This window comes from Phoxinus phoxinus (assembly GCF_949152265.1).
Source record: "Phoxinus phoxinus genome assembly, chromosome: 8".
In the NCBI taxonomy this organism is placed as follows: domain Eukaryota; kingdom Metazoa; phylum Chordata; class Actinopteri; order Cypriniformes; family Leuciscidae; genus Phoxinus; species Phoxinus phoxinus.
The window spans coordinates 5,777,186-5,792,964 of NC_136883.1; the positions used below are offsets into that span (position 1 = coordinate 5,777,186).

The 15,779-nt window shown below is 37.2% G+C and overlaps 1 protein-coding gene across 4 annotated transcripts in view; it reads left to right on the forward strand.

Annotated features, from left to right (window-relative positions):
- Window positions 1-3,567: 3,567 nt before the first annotated feature.
- Window positions 3,568-15,779, forward strand: part of aplp2 (amyloid beta (A4) precursor-like protein 2) — an 87,918-nt gene continuing 75,706 nt past the window's right edge. For 3 of the 4 annotated variants that reach the window (XM_079621239.1, XM_079621240.1, XM_079621241.1), the window contains exon 1: window positions 3,631-3,970. In XM_079621239.1, coding sequence (XP_079477365.1) covers window positions 3,899-3,970 — 72 coding nt within the window. In that variant the 5' untranslated portion in view covers window positions 3,631-3,898. Of the gene's footprint in view, window positions 3,971-15,779 lie in introns of all 4 variants that reach the window. The other variant, XM_079621242.1, reaches the window with a different exon arrangement.

Genomic DNA, 15,779 nt, shown 5'->3' on the forward strand with positions numbered 1-15,779 from the left:
CAGTATGACAAAAAAATCTGATCATAAAAAAAACAAAAAACTTGCAAATCAACTGAAAAGAAATATTAATAATTAATCATAACCTGTTATAATTAATACATATTTGGACCGATTAATATAATTAAAGGAGTGGTTCATTATGATTTCACTTTTCTAACTTTAGTTAGTGTGTAATGTTGCTGTTTGAGCATAAACAACATCTACAAAGTTACAACGCTCAAAGTTCAAAGCAAAAGAAGATATTTGCTTTTAAAGAAATTGCTTTTTAAGGACTACAACAAACAGGTGGTATGGACTACACGACATTCCTCCCGGGTTAGTGACATCACCAACCTTAGAATTTACATAAACTCCTCCTCCGGGAACGCGATTTATTGATTATCAAGACAGAATATGCTAATCAAGGACTAGAAGATAACAACACATAAGATACCTAAATTCATCAACTAACCATTCAGAAATGTCCTGTTCTACATGTGGTCACTTCTTCTTGAGTCTCTCCATCATTGTCTGACTCTGGTTTGAACATAAAAAGCTAAAAGTTTTAGAAATTTTCAGGACACAAGCTGTTGAAGCTCCGCCCTCTGTGCCGGGAGCAGCCGCTCATTTGCATTTAAAGGGACAGACACAAAAACGGTGTGTTTTTGCTCACCCTCAAAAAGCGACAGCTTTAACATGCTATATAAAAATATCTGTGGGGTATTTTGAGCTAAAACTTCACATACACACACTGGGGACAACAGAGACTTATCTTGTGAAAAGGGCATCATACCACCCTTTTAACTTGATAGCAGAATTAATACCTCAATCAATTAACCTGTTTGTCCAGCGATTAATTATTATTTGGGTAGTTGGTTCACAGACGTTTGTTGGGAGAGTGAGTTTGCTGGATTATTCATTAAATATAATGATTAATTTGAGTCTGATTGCTCCAGAAGCTACACTTTTTTTAAACTTGAAATTTATTTATTTTGCAGAAGGAATGGTCGCATGCATGTGCTTTCTTCCAGGAAAGGAAGAGGGGTGATCTGTGCATGTGTAATATGAATATCATCTCTCTAGCTCATTTCTGATATGTAAGTCATATCACTGATATTTCTGACGAATAAGTCATGTTGCAACTGACCATGCTATTATTCACCAGATCAAATATTCTCCAGAATGTATGGGTTTTCATTGGTGTCTCAAAATGCGAGCTTTAAGTTCTGCTCTCGGGACTGTTTGGGTTTCAGTCAAAAATTACAAACATTTTTTTTATTTCAATGGAATGATTAATCTATCAATCAGTCAAAGCTTTAAGACACACACGGTCCAATGCACAAACAATAACGCAGACAAATACACACACAAAAAAAGAATACAATTAAATAGTAATACAATCATCTTTTTTAAAATATATTTTGTATTTTTAGGGGATTTTATTGTACTAAATTACTATATTTATGCAGTTATAATCCATTTATTAACTTTTTGAGCATGGACCTTACATTTAAACTTCGAACTAAACAGTCATAAATCTGGAATGCTTTGGATCACAGACTTAAGTTTAGTCTCTTTTTAAAGATTATACTAAAAAGTTATAAAATGTTACATTTATTGTTGTGACAAATGCACAAAAATACCATTTTCAATTTTGATATGAAATATATATTTCCTAAATACTGTGAGAGAATCAAATCCATACTGTGAAATTGTGAATTATGTTTATGACAAAATACATGGATAAATTATTAGATAAAAGGCCTTATTGATATTTGAAGGAAGCAACAGAAACTAAACACAATATATAGCTAACATATACACTATATATAAGATATTATAGGCTATACGCGGTAAACAATATACAACAGAATGTGGGAAAACATGGCAGTTAAATGAATGGGTTACACATACACAGATGGCAGATGACAGTAAAAGCTTCTCTGTCCGATTTATTGACGATTGGATTGTGTAAATGTGGTGTGATGGGAGAAGCAGACGGAGTATTGTTGTGTAATAGCAGCAAGTGGAAAAAAGACCATTGACTTGGTGTCACATGGACCACCTGTAGATCCGTGTCTGTGCTCGCACGGTCGTGTCAAGCAGTCCTGCTGTGTGACGTCCTGCACTTCATCTATGCAGAATTTAGTCTCATTTTGATATAACTGCCTCCAGGAATCAATTCTGATGATTCGTTGTTCCTTGTTAAATTCAGTGTGTCATGGTGTTTGACAGGAAATGCTTGGTTTGGTCTCGTCAACTTCCCCTCATTGTTTTGGAAACTGCTGAAACTGTAATAAAAATATGGAAAGTATTTTGTAATTAGCATTTATATTTGATTGATATTCACTCAATTTTGTCACTTGTAATAAAATCTCCCTCCCTCTCTCTCTCTCTCTCTCTCTCTCTCTCTCTCTCTCTCTCTCTCTCTCTCTCTCTCTCTCTCTCTCTCTCTCTCTCTCTCACTGCATATGTTTTCACTGGCTATGAATGGGGAAAAACAACAATATTCATGTTTTATTAGGCACTGCCAAGCACTGAAGCACCGTATTGTTTTGACACTTTATTACTCAAATTGTGTAATAACTGAGGAAGTAAATATTCCATAAATGTGTCATAATATTATTGAGAAACTATATGCAATAAAGGTTGATTTAGTTTCCACCAGATTTCTGTTAATTCATTAAATATATTGCTATATGTGTGAATCCAAAAATTATTTTTTAGACCAATTTATATAGTCAAAATTAGTTAGAAATGTGTACAATATTATCTGGAAAATATTTACATATCTGTATCCATTTTTTTCCTACCCACCATTAGTGTAGACTACTGTAAGATGTATAAACCTGAGAGAAACAAAAGTAACTGTCTTTGATCTCATGATTGCATTCTTTTACCAGTCTTTAGAAAACTGAACAAAAACGTCAGATTCTGTAAATGTAATTATATATGATTTATTTATACATAAATATTATAATAATTTGGTTTTATTCATTCATTTATTTATTTACAATTTTCTCTGAACTTTTTCATGACCCCCCATCACCGAAAGGCCCAAGTTAAAAACCCTGCTATAGACAAAAAAAGAGCCATATTTAATATTTTCCAAAAATATAGGCCTATACAATTTAACTTACAATCTTAATCTTTCAATTCTTGATCTATTTTTATTTTTATTTACACATATATATTTTTTACATTTTTATTTATTTATTCAATGCCACAAGAACAAAAGGTATTACATATTCACAATATCAGCTGTCAGGAAGAGAATAAATAAATAAAATAATAAAAAATAAAATAAAATGTTTTACATAAACTCCAGTGCTTTCAAAGCATTACATGCTTTCATTGCTTTTTGTTTTGTTTTGTTTGTTCCAAAAGATGTACACATAATGTAAAGTCATTTATAAAATGTGTAAAATTTGGTTTACCTTGAGCCCACTTCATTTTATGTATGGTATTTTCCTAATAAAACAAATAACTGTATAATATGTCGTTCTTTATATTCCAAATTGTCATTCTGATTATAAAAAAGCACATCAAATTTTTATTTACACATTACATGTCTATCCATCTCGTAGTAGACCCACCGGAGGTACACACGCCCATGTATCCTTCATTAGATGACAGCATGATGACCTCATTTCCGGTAGGTCCCAGCATCTGACGGCCGGTGGCGCGCTTGATCGTGTTTTCAGAGCTCGAGCTCAAGCGCGTGCAGTGACACTCGGAGACATTCCACACGCGCTGCGAACGAGATCAACGGCACAGTGGGAAAAACACAGGAGAGAGAGACACACACAGCCACCACTCGAGGACCGTTGACTTAGCTGTTTTCCTTTTTAACAGCCTCTTATAGAAATCCACAGCGGGATAATTTCAACACAAATCTCAGCAGAGACTAACCGTGAAGATGGGTTCAGTCCCGGTATTATCTGTGCTCATTCTGGCCATCGCTGTTCCGAGTCTAGCCGGATACATTGAGGTTTGTGCGCACTAATATCTCGCCCTCGTTTTCATGATCATTATTGTTTACACTGACATTTCTCTTCTGAAATGTGCCTTTTTATTGTGCTTTTTATATTCCTGATGTTAGTAGTTTACAAATGACGTCCAATGCTCAGCCTTTAAAGTCATTAGTCTAATAATAAGAGTCTGTAAATTGTCCGTATCCCTGGTTGTGTTTTAGTCTAATTCGGTGGGCAATGAGAAACTTATTCAAATGTAATATTAAATAATTATTTTGTTCCTTAAAAGAACAAAAGCTAGACGAAGTAAAACGATTAATTGTCTTTCTTTAGAGAAACTGTGGAGATAAGGCTATATGTCTTTATCTTTTCGTTTTAGTAGGCTATTTATATCCCATCTTTATTTGTGGTGTTGTATTGAAAAACTGAAACCTAAACAACATTGATTCTGTCTTAATGTCAGTTTGAAGTCCTCCATTAGCTAATATCTGAATGTGCATTTATGATAAAAGGCTTTCAAATATCATTTTAACCTATAATACTAGATGTTGTTTTAATTTTTTGAATTATTTTTCATAAAAGTATGGATATGCTAACCTTGCATTGGAGAATATCACACTTTATCAGAAGAGGCCTATTAAGAGTTTGTGTTTGCTTTGAGTCAAATATCAAAGAATCAAGCTGGACAATCGGCTTCAGGATGTCTTTTGATCAGACCTTTATATAACTAAAATGATTTGCATTATTATACATATTCATCAGGAATAGCTTTCAGGTGTTAGATCTGAACAGCGTCTCTTACCCTGGCAAGCTTTAGGTGATAAAAAAACACTTCCCATGTTAAAGGACAAGTCTGTATCTGTCAGAGAACCCTGCATCAAGCCACACTATAGGCAAATTATGCAAATTAAATCATGTGGTATGGAAGTCAAGTTTATAAACTCTTAAACGGGAAAAGCTGTCACACAATTCCTGAGTGGTCCATGTCTGGTTGCTTACAGCTGCCCTTGTGCTTTTTGCACTTTTACATGTGTGCCAATAGTCCTTTAAGAGCTCAGCCTGCCGCCATGATACAACAAATTACGACACAATTATTTTCAAAGCCTGAAATAAATAATGAAATCTCTTATTGTACTAATTGATGCATTTAGAGAGAAAGGAGCTGTCTGTGGTTCACGAGGAAATGCAGTGATGTTTATGGATATGCAAAGATCAGCAAAGAATCATTTTACCTTCTGATCAATATTATGACCCTATCGTATTTCTGTTATCACTGCTTTTTTCTTTGTTACACATTTGGCTCCTTGCATCCATGATTGTGTTGATCTGATAGCTCCTCGAGCGATTACCATGGTAAAATGTTATTTTTGTGAGAGATGTGTGTTTCCAGAGTGTGTGCAGCATTATGAGGCTGGTTGGCAGGAGTTTGATGCTGTGTGAGCCTCGTTGACCTCAGACCTGATTTATAACCCGAAGGGGGAAGTTCTGCAGAGGTTCTGCATAGCCCCAAGCTCTCACTTACTGCAGGAGAGCTGCATCCACCGAAACCTCCAGTTTCTCCCTCCCAGTGCCGGGGATGGGAATGATTCCTTTGCCTCTGCCAGGTGCCATTGTGTTTGTAGGAGACAAAGGGAACGTGTTAAAATCACACTGGGCTGTCTGTTTGAGTGTTAATGCTGTACTGTTAACTCTAAAGCCGGTGCAAGCTTGGATTTGGCTTTTTTTGTTTCCTCAGCTGTGGATATGTCCCTTTTTTATTTTGTTACAGCCATACGTTACATAACCGTACCACTTCCTGTCTCAACAATAAGGATTTTTCCTGTTAGTTTCAGATTTTTACTTGCCTTGATGACAGTTTCACTGGCACAAAGAAGGCCAATATATAATATTGAGCTGTATTTTAATAGCTTATTTTTAAATAAAGTGTCAGAATATTTATAAACAGGCCTACTTTGTTTTTTGTTTTTTTTTACCAAACAAATTTACAACATTTACAATGTTTATTTTTAGTTTAACTTCAGTTTAAAACTAACTTTATTCATTATTTTTCAAACGTTTGGGGTTGGTAGTATAAAAAAAATCTGAAAAGAATTGGGGGCTGCACCCCCCCCCCCCCCCCCACCCACCAAAAGTCTCTTATGCTCACCAAAGGCTGCATTTATTTAGCATACATTATATTACATTTTAAAATGTCTGATTTCTATTTTAATGTTTTAAAATTTAATTTAATCCTGTTATGACAAAGCTGATTTTCAGCATCATTCCTCCAGTGTCACATGACCTTTCAGAAATCAGTCTAATTTGCTGTTCAAGAAACATAAAAAAAGTCCATCAGAATACTAATGTCAAACTGGGCGTCAGGGGTGAGGGTTTTTGTTAAAATCTTTTTTGAAAACAATCTGTTTTTGCAACTGAAATGGCGGCATAAATGTATTTATACACAGAAATAACAATTGCAGGAAATGCTATCGCATTTTTTTAATCAAATTGAAATCAGAAAACAATGTACGCTGGTTATTTAATTGTTTTTATTGTTTGGCTTTTGCATTGCATCCCTGTTTTTCAGCCACTTGCATGTTTAAAACAGCATGTCTAGTTATAGATAATCTGCTCTTGAGACTTACGGTTGCGCTCCCTCTCGCTTTTTTGAATGCAAGAAGGACCCCTGACTGTATGCATAAATGCAGCACTGGCCTGAACCTTAATGGCGCTGGCCTCAAGCCATCCTTATTGTTGTTGAGCCCTGTACGTTTTATCTGTGTTTTCCATGTATTTGATCAAATGGACCACATGGACTTTTAATGGAAAGAACAAATTCAGGGAAAAAAGTTTATTTGAAATGAGTTAATTTGTTGAACCGTTAATGTAGAAGCAAGTTCCTCTACTAATTCAAATGAACACACTTTCCAACCCAAAGCCCAGCCTTGCTGATATAACATGTTGCCAACTAACGCAACACAGGCTTGCTGGAATTTCACTGGCGCCAAATCGTATTTGTGTTGTGTGCAAAGCAAAGCCAAATCGTATGCGTGTTGTGTGCAAAGCTTTTTCACATTTGACTGTTTTCACTGATTGTAATGCAAGCTTTGGCACATACCAACATGAATGGAGTGTTTATTTTGCATATTTGATAATGCAACGTCATGTGCGCTCTACTGCTGGCAAGGACATGATGATCATTCTTGTTATTCTCATTATCTGAAGCACATTAAAACACTAAACTTGCCATACTTGGGAGTTGCGCAAACCAGCTATTGTCACCCTGTGGGTTCAAGAGAAAGAGCTTGTAAAAATTCTCTGTTGATGAGTGTGAGTCTGTGCGCTCGTTTCCAAGCCTCTGAGATAGTAAACAAAAAGTGTTGTCTCTTCTCCAGCTTGCTCGAGGGCCCACCTCGCTCCCGTTACGCAGTCGTGCAGCACTGCCTCCTGTGTTCAGTGTTATGACTCTGGGCTCTTGCAGTGATGCAAGGAGTAGTTGAACAAAAGGCTTAAAAGTCAAAATGAAACCTGAGTGGACCACATTCATAGTCTTATTTTGCACGATTTATCAGTGCATGTTATAATTTTTTTTTGGTTTTTGTACTTTTTCATCATTAATGTAGCCTGGCTAACGCCAGACCCAATTCTTGTTGAGACTTGGGTCTGGGAACCACATGTGCATTTTCTCGTATTTGAGGCGTGGTTTACGAATGCCCGGTGCCGTTTATTGGGTGCTAAGAATGTCTATCAAATGCGCCTGTACGCTCATAGCCAATCGTTTCCATTATACCAGATGACGTATGTAGAGCGACAGAAATTAGACAAGGAAGAAGACGACGGGTAAGATATTTTTGTGTAAACAATGACGTTCAGCGACTATTGCCCTTTGTGCAAGATAAACATGAGGGTCGAAGGTATATATGGATATAAACAAACTGCTTAGTTGTGTCGCATAGATGTCGTCATCGTCCTGCTGCTCCCTCCCTGTTCTGTGATTGGTTCCCTTGCTGCTCCCTCCCCGTTCTGTGATTGGTTCCCTTGCTGCTCCCTCCCCGTTCTGTGATTGGTTCCCTAGATGAGGCGAAAATCTGGTCCATGGTATCCAGACTGCCTTTCAGCGTGAATAAAATTGCGCTGCGCAAAGGCAGTATGGGGAAACCCAGGCTATCATTAATGTGATTCATCTCTGAAATTACTTTGCTTTTTGGCTGTCATCAACTCTATAGCTACTCTTGGGACTGCCCATGTTTCACAATCAGGTCTTAAATAGGATAGTTCACCCAAAAATGAAAATTGTCAGCATTTACTCGCCTTCAAATTGTTCCAACCCTGTATGAATTTCTTTCTTCTGCTGAACACAAAAGAATATATTTTAAATAATGTCGGTAACCAAACAGTTGATGCCTACCCCATTGACTTCCATGCAAACATTTATACATCGCTATGATCAGATGCTTATTTGACTGCTGTTTTCTCACTGCTGTCATTTTTGTTGTGTGTTTATTTTGAGTAAAGCGTTCAGGACATATTTACATATTCATCCAAGTGCTGCTTTCAGCAGTGTTGGGATGTTCGCTATATCTGTGAAAAGATATTTCCAACTTCCTTTTACCCCTAAGTGAAGGACAAAAAAGAAATTCACCGCAGTATATCGTGGCTTTTATGTTTTTTTTCCCTCATTGAATATCTTGTTTTCCTCTGAAATGTCCTATTTTAGAGGTTAAATATTTTGCTTGTTGGTTCTGATCACATCTTCCACTCAGTTAGATCCGACATTACGCAATGTCCAGGCATTGACTCCAAAGCAGCATTTCTTATGTTTTCGCACCTGTGTTTGGTTAACACATGCAGTGGTTTTGTGTGTGTGTGTATGCGTGAATGTTTGCAGGGGTGTGTGTGTGGTCTTTGCTGTGGTGATTCTGTCTGCTGCCTTTGATGGCACACAATACATTTGTATGCAGACTTCATTGTGTGGATGTGTTAGCAGGGCTTTTAATAGCATGGATTGTTCACCCCAGGACTGATGAATGGACGACAGTGAGGGGCTATTGTGAGCTCTGAAAGAGTGCAAGCCTCCTGACCAGCTCAAGGACCCGATTGGGACATAACTGCGTGTGTTCATCAGATGCGATGACAGCCTTGAGATCAGACTTTAATTGCCACATTGTTTACTTGTCTTCATGATGGTGTGATGCTCAATGGTAGCATACAGAGTAACTGGAGTTGGTTTCTCTGTGCTGTTTATTTACCACTGAACTTAACTAATGTTAATTTTCTGATAAGTGCAAGTGCTCTGCCAGTTACATCTGGTGGTATCTTGATTGTTTGATTGATTTGCTACTTTACTATATATATATTTTTTATTTTATATTTCAATTATCACACCTTTTATTTATTAACTGTTTACATCAGTGCTAAAGTGATTTGCACGGGGTCCAAAATTAACTTTTTTGCCTAATAGTCAGGGGAGAATGAATTAAAAAAAGGAATAAAAGTAAGATGGGAGGCTAGTCTGTTCAATGGATAGTAAAACTAGGTTGTGACGGACGTTTTCTTTAATAGACCGTTTTTCCACACATCACTCACTCTGCTAAGTGATCCCATCAAAACCATTTTTGGTGTTAATTTATATGCATGCATGGCAGGTGTGGAAGAGCTCTATTGTTGTATTGCGGGCTTTGATGATGGTCTTGTCAGCCATTTCCTGTTTCGTAAAGCCTGAGCTATGTTAGCGCCACCCTGATGCTCATCCTCTGAGCTGAGAGCTTAGTGCTTAGAGACATTTTCAATTATTTTACCAGCCGCTCTCAGTCTCACCACAAATCCTCTTAGCTGTAAGACACACTGAGTGCTGGACAGAAGAGAAGAGAACATGCTACCGCTGCGGATGCTCCACCCGTCCATTACTGATATGATGCATACATACGCAAACACACTTTGATAGCCACACCTTATGAGTTAGCTCATATCTAGCACCTTAAAAGCCTAGATACGAATTCAGAAAGGCACAGAAAATGAAAAACACATTCTCTGGAGCCCCTAAAGGGACATGGTTGAACTTGCTGCTTGGGCGGTTAGGTTACATTACAGTAAAATCAGATTTCACTTCTCATTTTTAAGATAGTAAGGAGAGATGACTGACAGCGACAGGGCAATGATGGAGGATTTGTTGCGCAACAGATCCTGACTGTCAATGACAAATATATCTTATCTTGTAAAATGTGGGGTCAGTACTGCTCCCTCCCAGATTATACGTGTTCGTGAATTCAAAAGCGAGTAAATGGGAAGAGCAATTCAAAAGCAATTTTATAACCCCGCATATTGATAGCGGCTCCCTGATGCCCACAAATTATATACAATATAAACCCAAATGTATGATTGTAAGAGAGCGCAAAAGCATTGAAAAATATTTGTATCTAATTTTTTCCCCATCACCATGTCCCTTAAGGGGCTCCGTAGAATGCCTAATTTCCTTTTCGAACATTGTAAGGTTAAAATGAACAAATAATTTACACACTTTTAAATTCTACATAAGGCAGTTTTTATAATAATCACTTTTTAATGACATAATTATGTTTCTATTCGTTTTTTGAAACAAACATATAAACAGTGTTTGAGCAACTAAAAACAATATAGACCAAAATATTGATTGTGGTGATCTAAGAATCGATATCGCTTCATTAAAATGAGACTCCATTAAAATCGACACCTCAATATTGTCAATGTCAACTCAGCCTTAACTATCTAAAACTATTTTAATAACTTTTTAAGTTTATCGGTGTGACACCTTTGGTGTGACATGAGTTTTTAAAAAGTACAAATGTTCCATGTGGTATTTAAATTAATATGAGATCATTAAAATAGCAAGAAACCTAAATTAAAGTAATTTTGAGTGGAGTTTAACATGTCAGACTACAGGACACAGTGTAGGACATTTAAAGCTATGTTGGCACTTTGTTTCCAACAGTTAGACCATATGCCAGAATCTGAACAAGCATGTAAAGCTTATTTTTGGTTATTAATGTTGCACCACAGGATTGAAATGCCACATAAGTGTAATTCGTAGTAGTAGGAGGTAAACTTCCCCCTTTAACTGCAAGCTTGCATTTATTTACTTCCTGTCGGGTTCCTGATTAGTAATATTTTCAAGAATCCACAAGAGGCTGCTTATTTAGACATGGATTTTATGAATCGCTCCATAGGACTTAATTAGTGACAAAATAAATAAATATGTAGTGCAATGTGTAAATTCATATTAGTCATTTTTGAGCTTTGTTTTTCTGTTTTATTTCTTATACATAATTTTTATTTTTTATATGTTTCTGTCTTTCACAGTTCTTGATGAGGACAGTCAAACTTACTTGAAATTGATTAAAATAAATAAATACAATTATTTGTATAGATTATTTTGTCTATGGACCAAATATGGTCTTTGCTGTCCAGGCAATTTTTGAAAATATAAGAGAAAAATGTATATATATATATATATTAACTGAACTGTCTGGAACAGATTCCAATTCCACTTTACTATTCCATTGAGAATGAGTTTCAATGAGTGAGTCAGTATTTACATTGTGAATTTACGACTTGTTTAAGTAGTTTCCCCATGCTATCATTCATTCACAAATTGGACTAGACTGGTTGTATATTGTGTGTCAGTAGTACAGTCTTGAGCTACACTACCTTTCAAAAGTTTGGGGTCAAGTACAATTTATTTAATATATATATATATATTTTTTAATTCTTATTATTATCAACTTGACATGACAACAGTTCTGCTGCTCAGCTCAACCGTGAATCATTTTTTAGGTTTCTTTTAATAGAAAGTTCAAAAGAACCTTTTAACATTATGCATGTATTTACTGTCACTTCTAATCAAATGAATGCATCCTTGCTGAATAAAAGCTATTAATTTCTTAAAAAAAATAATAATAATTCCAACCCTATACTTCTGAACGGTAGTGTAATTTCTTCCTCCGATTTGAATGTACCATTGAACAGAACCACTGTTTTTTTTTAAATGGAACTGGTTATCAGTTATCGACTCCCAAATCCAAAATTACATGTCAGATGCTATTTAAAATTTTTCCACATTTATAAAAAAATAAATAAACAATTCTATACCCTATTATTTCAAAATGTCCATCTTTTTTTGGTACACCCGCCGCTGTTAGTTTCTTGCTTGCTTTGTGTCTGAGTTTGAGTGCGTCTCTTTTACGTGTCTGTCTGCCACTGGCTCCCTCTCTTTCTGCAAATCCTGTGTCATGTCTGAGCGTGTTTGCTTCTTCAGGTCCCTCTTCAGGACCGGCTGCATTAGAGGAAGTTAAATATAGCGAGTTCGTCAGGCAAACCCCGCTCGCACGATCTCTCCGAATCTCTGTCTCCTGGGCGGCGCGTTCGCTCTAATTATCCAGCTCGTATTCGTCCGTCTTCTCTTTGTATGAGAGAGTGAGAGGCACCGTTACCTCCCACGGCTCGACTCGGCTCAGCTCATCACAAATTTAGACTCTCCACCATCAAAGACTCGCAGAAGCGGGCACGTTTGCCCCTTTAGCACAAATGCCAAGCAATCCGTTCCACCTTTAACTGCTCCCCGTAGAGATTTGTTGGCTCCTCTGACATTTGCAGGACATCATAGATTTTGTGGGTCTGTCTGAATATGTGCAAGTGTGTGTTTATAAGCTCATTCATTGCCTGCATCAGTAGTTGCATTCGGATGGGTTGTGACTCATCTCCTTTGCATGTGTTCACATATGAATAAAACATTTGCTGTCTTATTCAGGAGCATGTTGTTCTCTCTTACACACACACACACACACAAACAGATTTCTTCTTCCATTTCACCAAGTATGCTTATGGCCCATATCTGTGGCCATCTGTGTTTCTCTTGATGCTTGGATATTTGTGTCAAGATGGTTGAGGAAGATCTGTATGTGTGTGAATGTTAGCATGTATGTTTGAAACTACTTACTTTCTTAAAAAGTAATACTCAATAATGTGCAGTATTTCAACCAGAGCACGCTGTGGAGTTATTCTATTCAACTGCCAAATGTTGTTTTGATCTTTTTACAGATACAGGTGTGGTGTTGTGAGAAACATGCATTTATATTTAAAAATGCATGTGACAACAATATAGTGCACTATTACCGTTTAGCATTTTATAATACACATTTTGTTGGATACTATTTTTTTTACTCTACTATAATTATTTTTAAAGCATGATTACAGTTCACCCTATTTTCTATTAATTTGTGCATATAGGTTCTATTTTTTGTACTTTTTTGAGCTAATAATTCATTCTTAATCTAAATGTCATAACTCCAGTTTAATGACAGACTTCTGGTGACGTATGTATGCATGGCTCCACTTATCTAGTCTGCTTACACCCCATCTCTTTCTTACATACTGCATTTTCATAAGATCTGCCTCCATTCAACCAACAACCGATGGATAGAATCTGCCCTATATTTAGTTTTATTATACTCTCTTTCACTTGGATGTGCGTCACAATACAGAAATTCTGCCTCTACTTCAAATTCATTGGGACTTTATCATTTGAATAAGACCGCCCCCCATCCATTCAGCCACACCCCTTCTCCAAAACCCCACCCTCCAAAGATGCAAGTCAGTCAAACATGAATGTGCAAAATGACCAACCGGCACTTTGCTAGCGCGCTAGCTGCACTCCTTTTTATTCCTTCTCCAGCCTAGAGCTGTCACGAGACATGTGATTTCTCACGACACCTGTTCCAGTGATATCTCAGGTTGTGGGGTCATGTCTTACATTTTCACCTTTATGCGGGATGGTATTCAGTTTTAACATCATCTTAATGTTTTTTGTGTTAGGTTGCTCACTCTTTTTCCCAGGTTCCGTACATTTATATGGACTTTTTAAATGTATTGCATTTCCCTCCTGTCCCATCTTGCTTTGCTGTCTGTTTTAAGAGGATTTTGAAGCGTGTCACTTGCCTCATTCTTCTCTTGTCTATCAAACTGCTTGTTCTTGCTCTTGTAGGAGTGGCAGCAAATGAATCGGGGAATAAAACAAAACACAAAATTCCTGTGTGCATGGTGCTGCTTTAATTTACATGATCAAATGTGCTTGTAAATTTTGTGTGGGAGTTGACTAGAGGCTTGCTAACCTCATTTGAATTCAGCTCAGGCTTTGACTCGCAGCCCCTCCTTTGTTGTGTTTTCTTTATTTGAATTCTAGGAGCAGGTCTCTTTGAGAAGGGCATTTAGAGACAGGGTTGTCTCAGTCATTCGGGTCCGTGATAGCAGGTCAACCATTGTGCTCACTGAATAGCAGTCTTTAGGTAGTTTGTTTGTGTATCTTGAGTACTTTTATCTGGCTGTTGAATGACCAATCATTAGGAAAATCATCTTTTTAAAAAGATAAATCCTGGTTTGCATCCCTCTCTCTTTCTGGCCAAGTAAATGGTATCATCTCTGCTACATGTTCTAGTTTGGCTGTGTTGGCATGTTTGGGCTGGTTAGTAGTAGGGGTGGGAATCTTTTACCATCTCACGATTCGATTCGATTCCGATTCTTGAGGCCACGATTCGATTCAAAATCGATTTTCGATTCAAAAAGATTTTCGATTCAAAACGATTCGATTCGATTTGATCCATAATGATTTCTAATCGGGTTTCTGATCATGATCTACTCTCATCTGCTTTGCTATACAGAATGACAAACGGAGACTTTAAAGTGTCTTTTTCACATTTATTAAGTTCAATTCTCAGGGAAGTGCCTTTTATCAAAAACATTGTCTGGTTCTCAATTGCTACTCATTACTATTAGTATCTAGCTATAAAATAAGTTGGAACAAAACAAAAGTGCTTCTTCATAATACAAAATGGTTGAAAATAGATGCAGTTTACCACAAATATCATGTAGAACACAACCGGTGAAGACAAAAAAAACATCTATATTTCTCAGTCAGACACAGTAACTTAAAGAATAACAAGTTATGAAAATAAAGAGCTTCTTTCAAAATGAATAATAGTCCTACCCCTAAGCTACCTGGCGATGAAGCAGCGATAGACCGATTTTTTTTTTTTTTTTGCCCTCTCGGAGTTGGCAGGGAGTTTCGTGAAGCACTGCAGTGTGCGTTGGTCTGCAGCTGGCGGCTGACTGTACGTTCACACCGCCGCCGACTTGAGCTGCAAAAAAGCTATGGCCGCGCTGTCAAGGACGCTTGTCAAAAAGTACGGGGAATCTTGTTGACGCTTTGGCCGCTCTGACGTAGCAGCATTCACAATGAAATGTAAACAGAAAAAACAAGCAATGCATTCGGCAGTTTAGGATGTCGCACAACATTTGTCAACACAGAAACCATTTCATCACTGGAGAGTTTTTTTTCCGACACCATCGTATTAAATGATTTTGATTCATATGCGCGAGGGAGAGAGAGAGAGCAGACAGCGCTCGGTTGAGTGCGCGCGCGCGGCCGGCTCTCTCTCTCTCTGCTCGTTCTTATGCCCTGTTAAACCGACAGGACTTAAAACACATGCAAATGGTAGGAACGAAAGATCTCCCTCTCATCCATTTGCTTCCTTTTTATTTTAGTGATTTGCCGCTCACGTCCCGTATAGGCTAGTTACAAAAATGGAGGCGAACAGCCAGCTGATTTTATTTATTTATTAAATCGATTCTTGGACATTTCAGATCGATTCTGAATCGTTGCCAATGAGAATCTAGATTCTTCTGTGAATCGATTTTTTTGGCACACCCCTAGTTAGTAGGCTGTCTAAAGGTAATAACGTTTTATTACCTAACTATTAGACAATACAATGACCAGTGCCAGGAACAACAAAGCTATACTGACACCACCTAAGAAGCCTC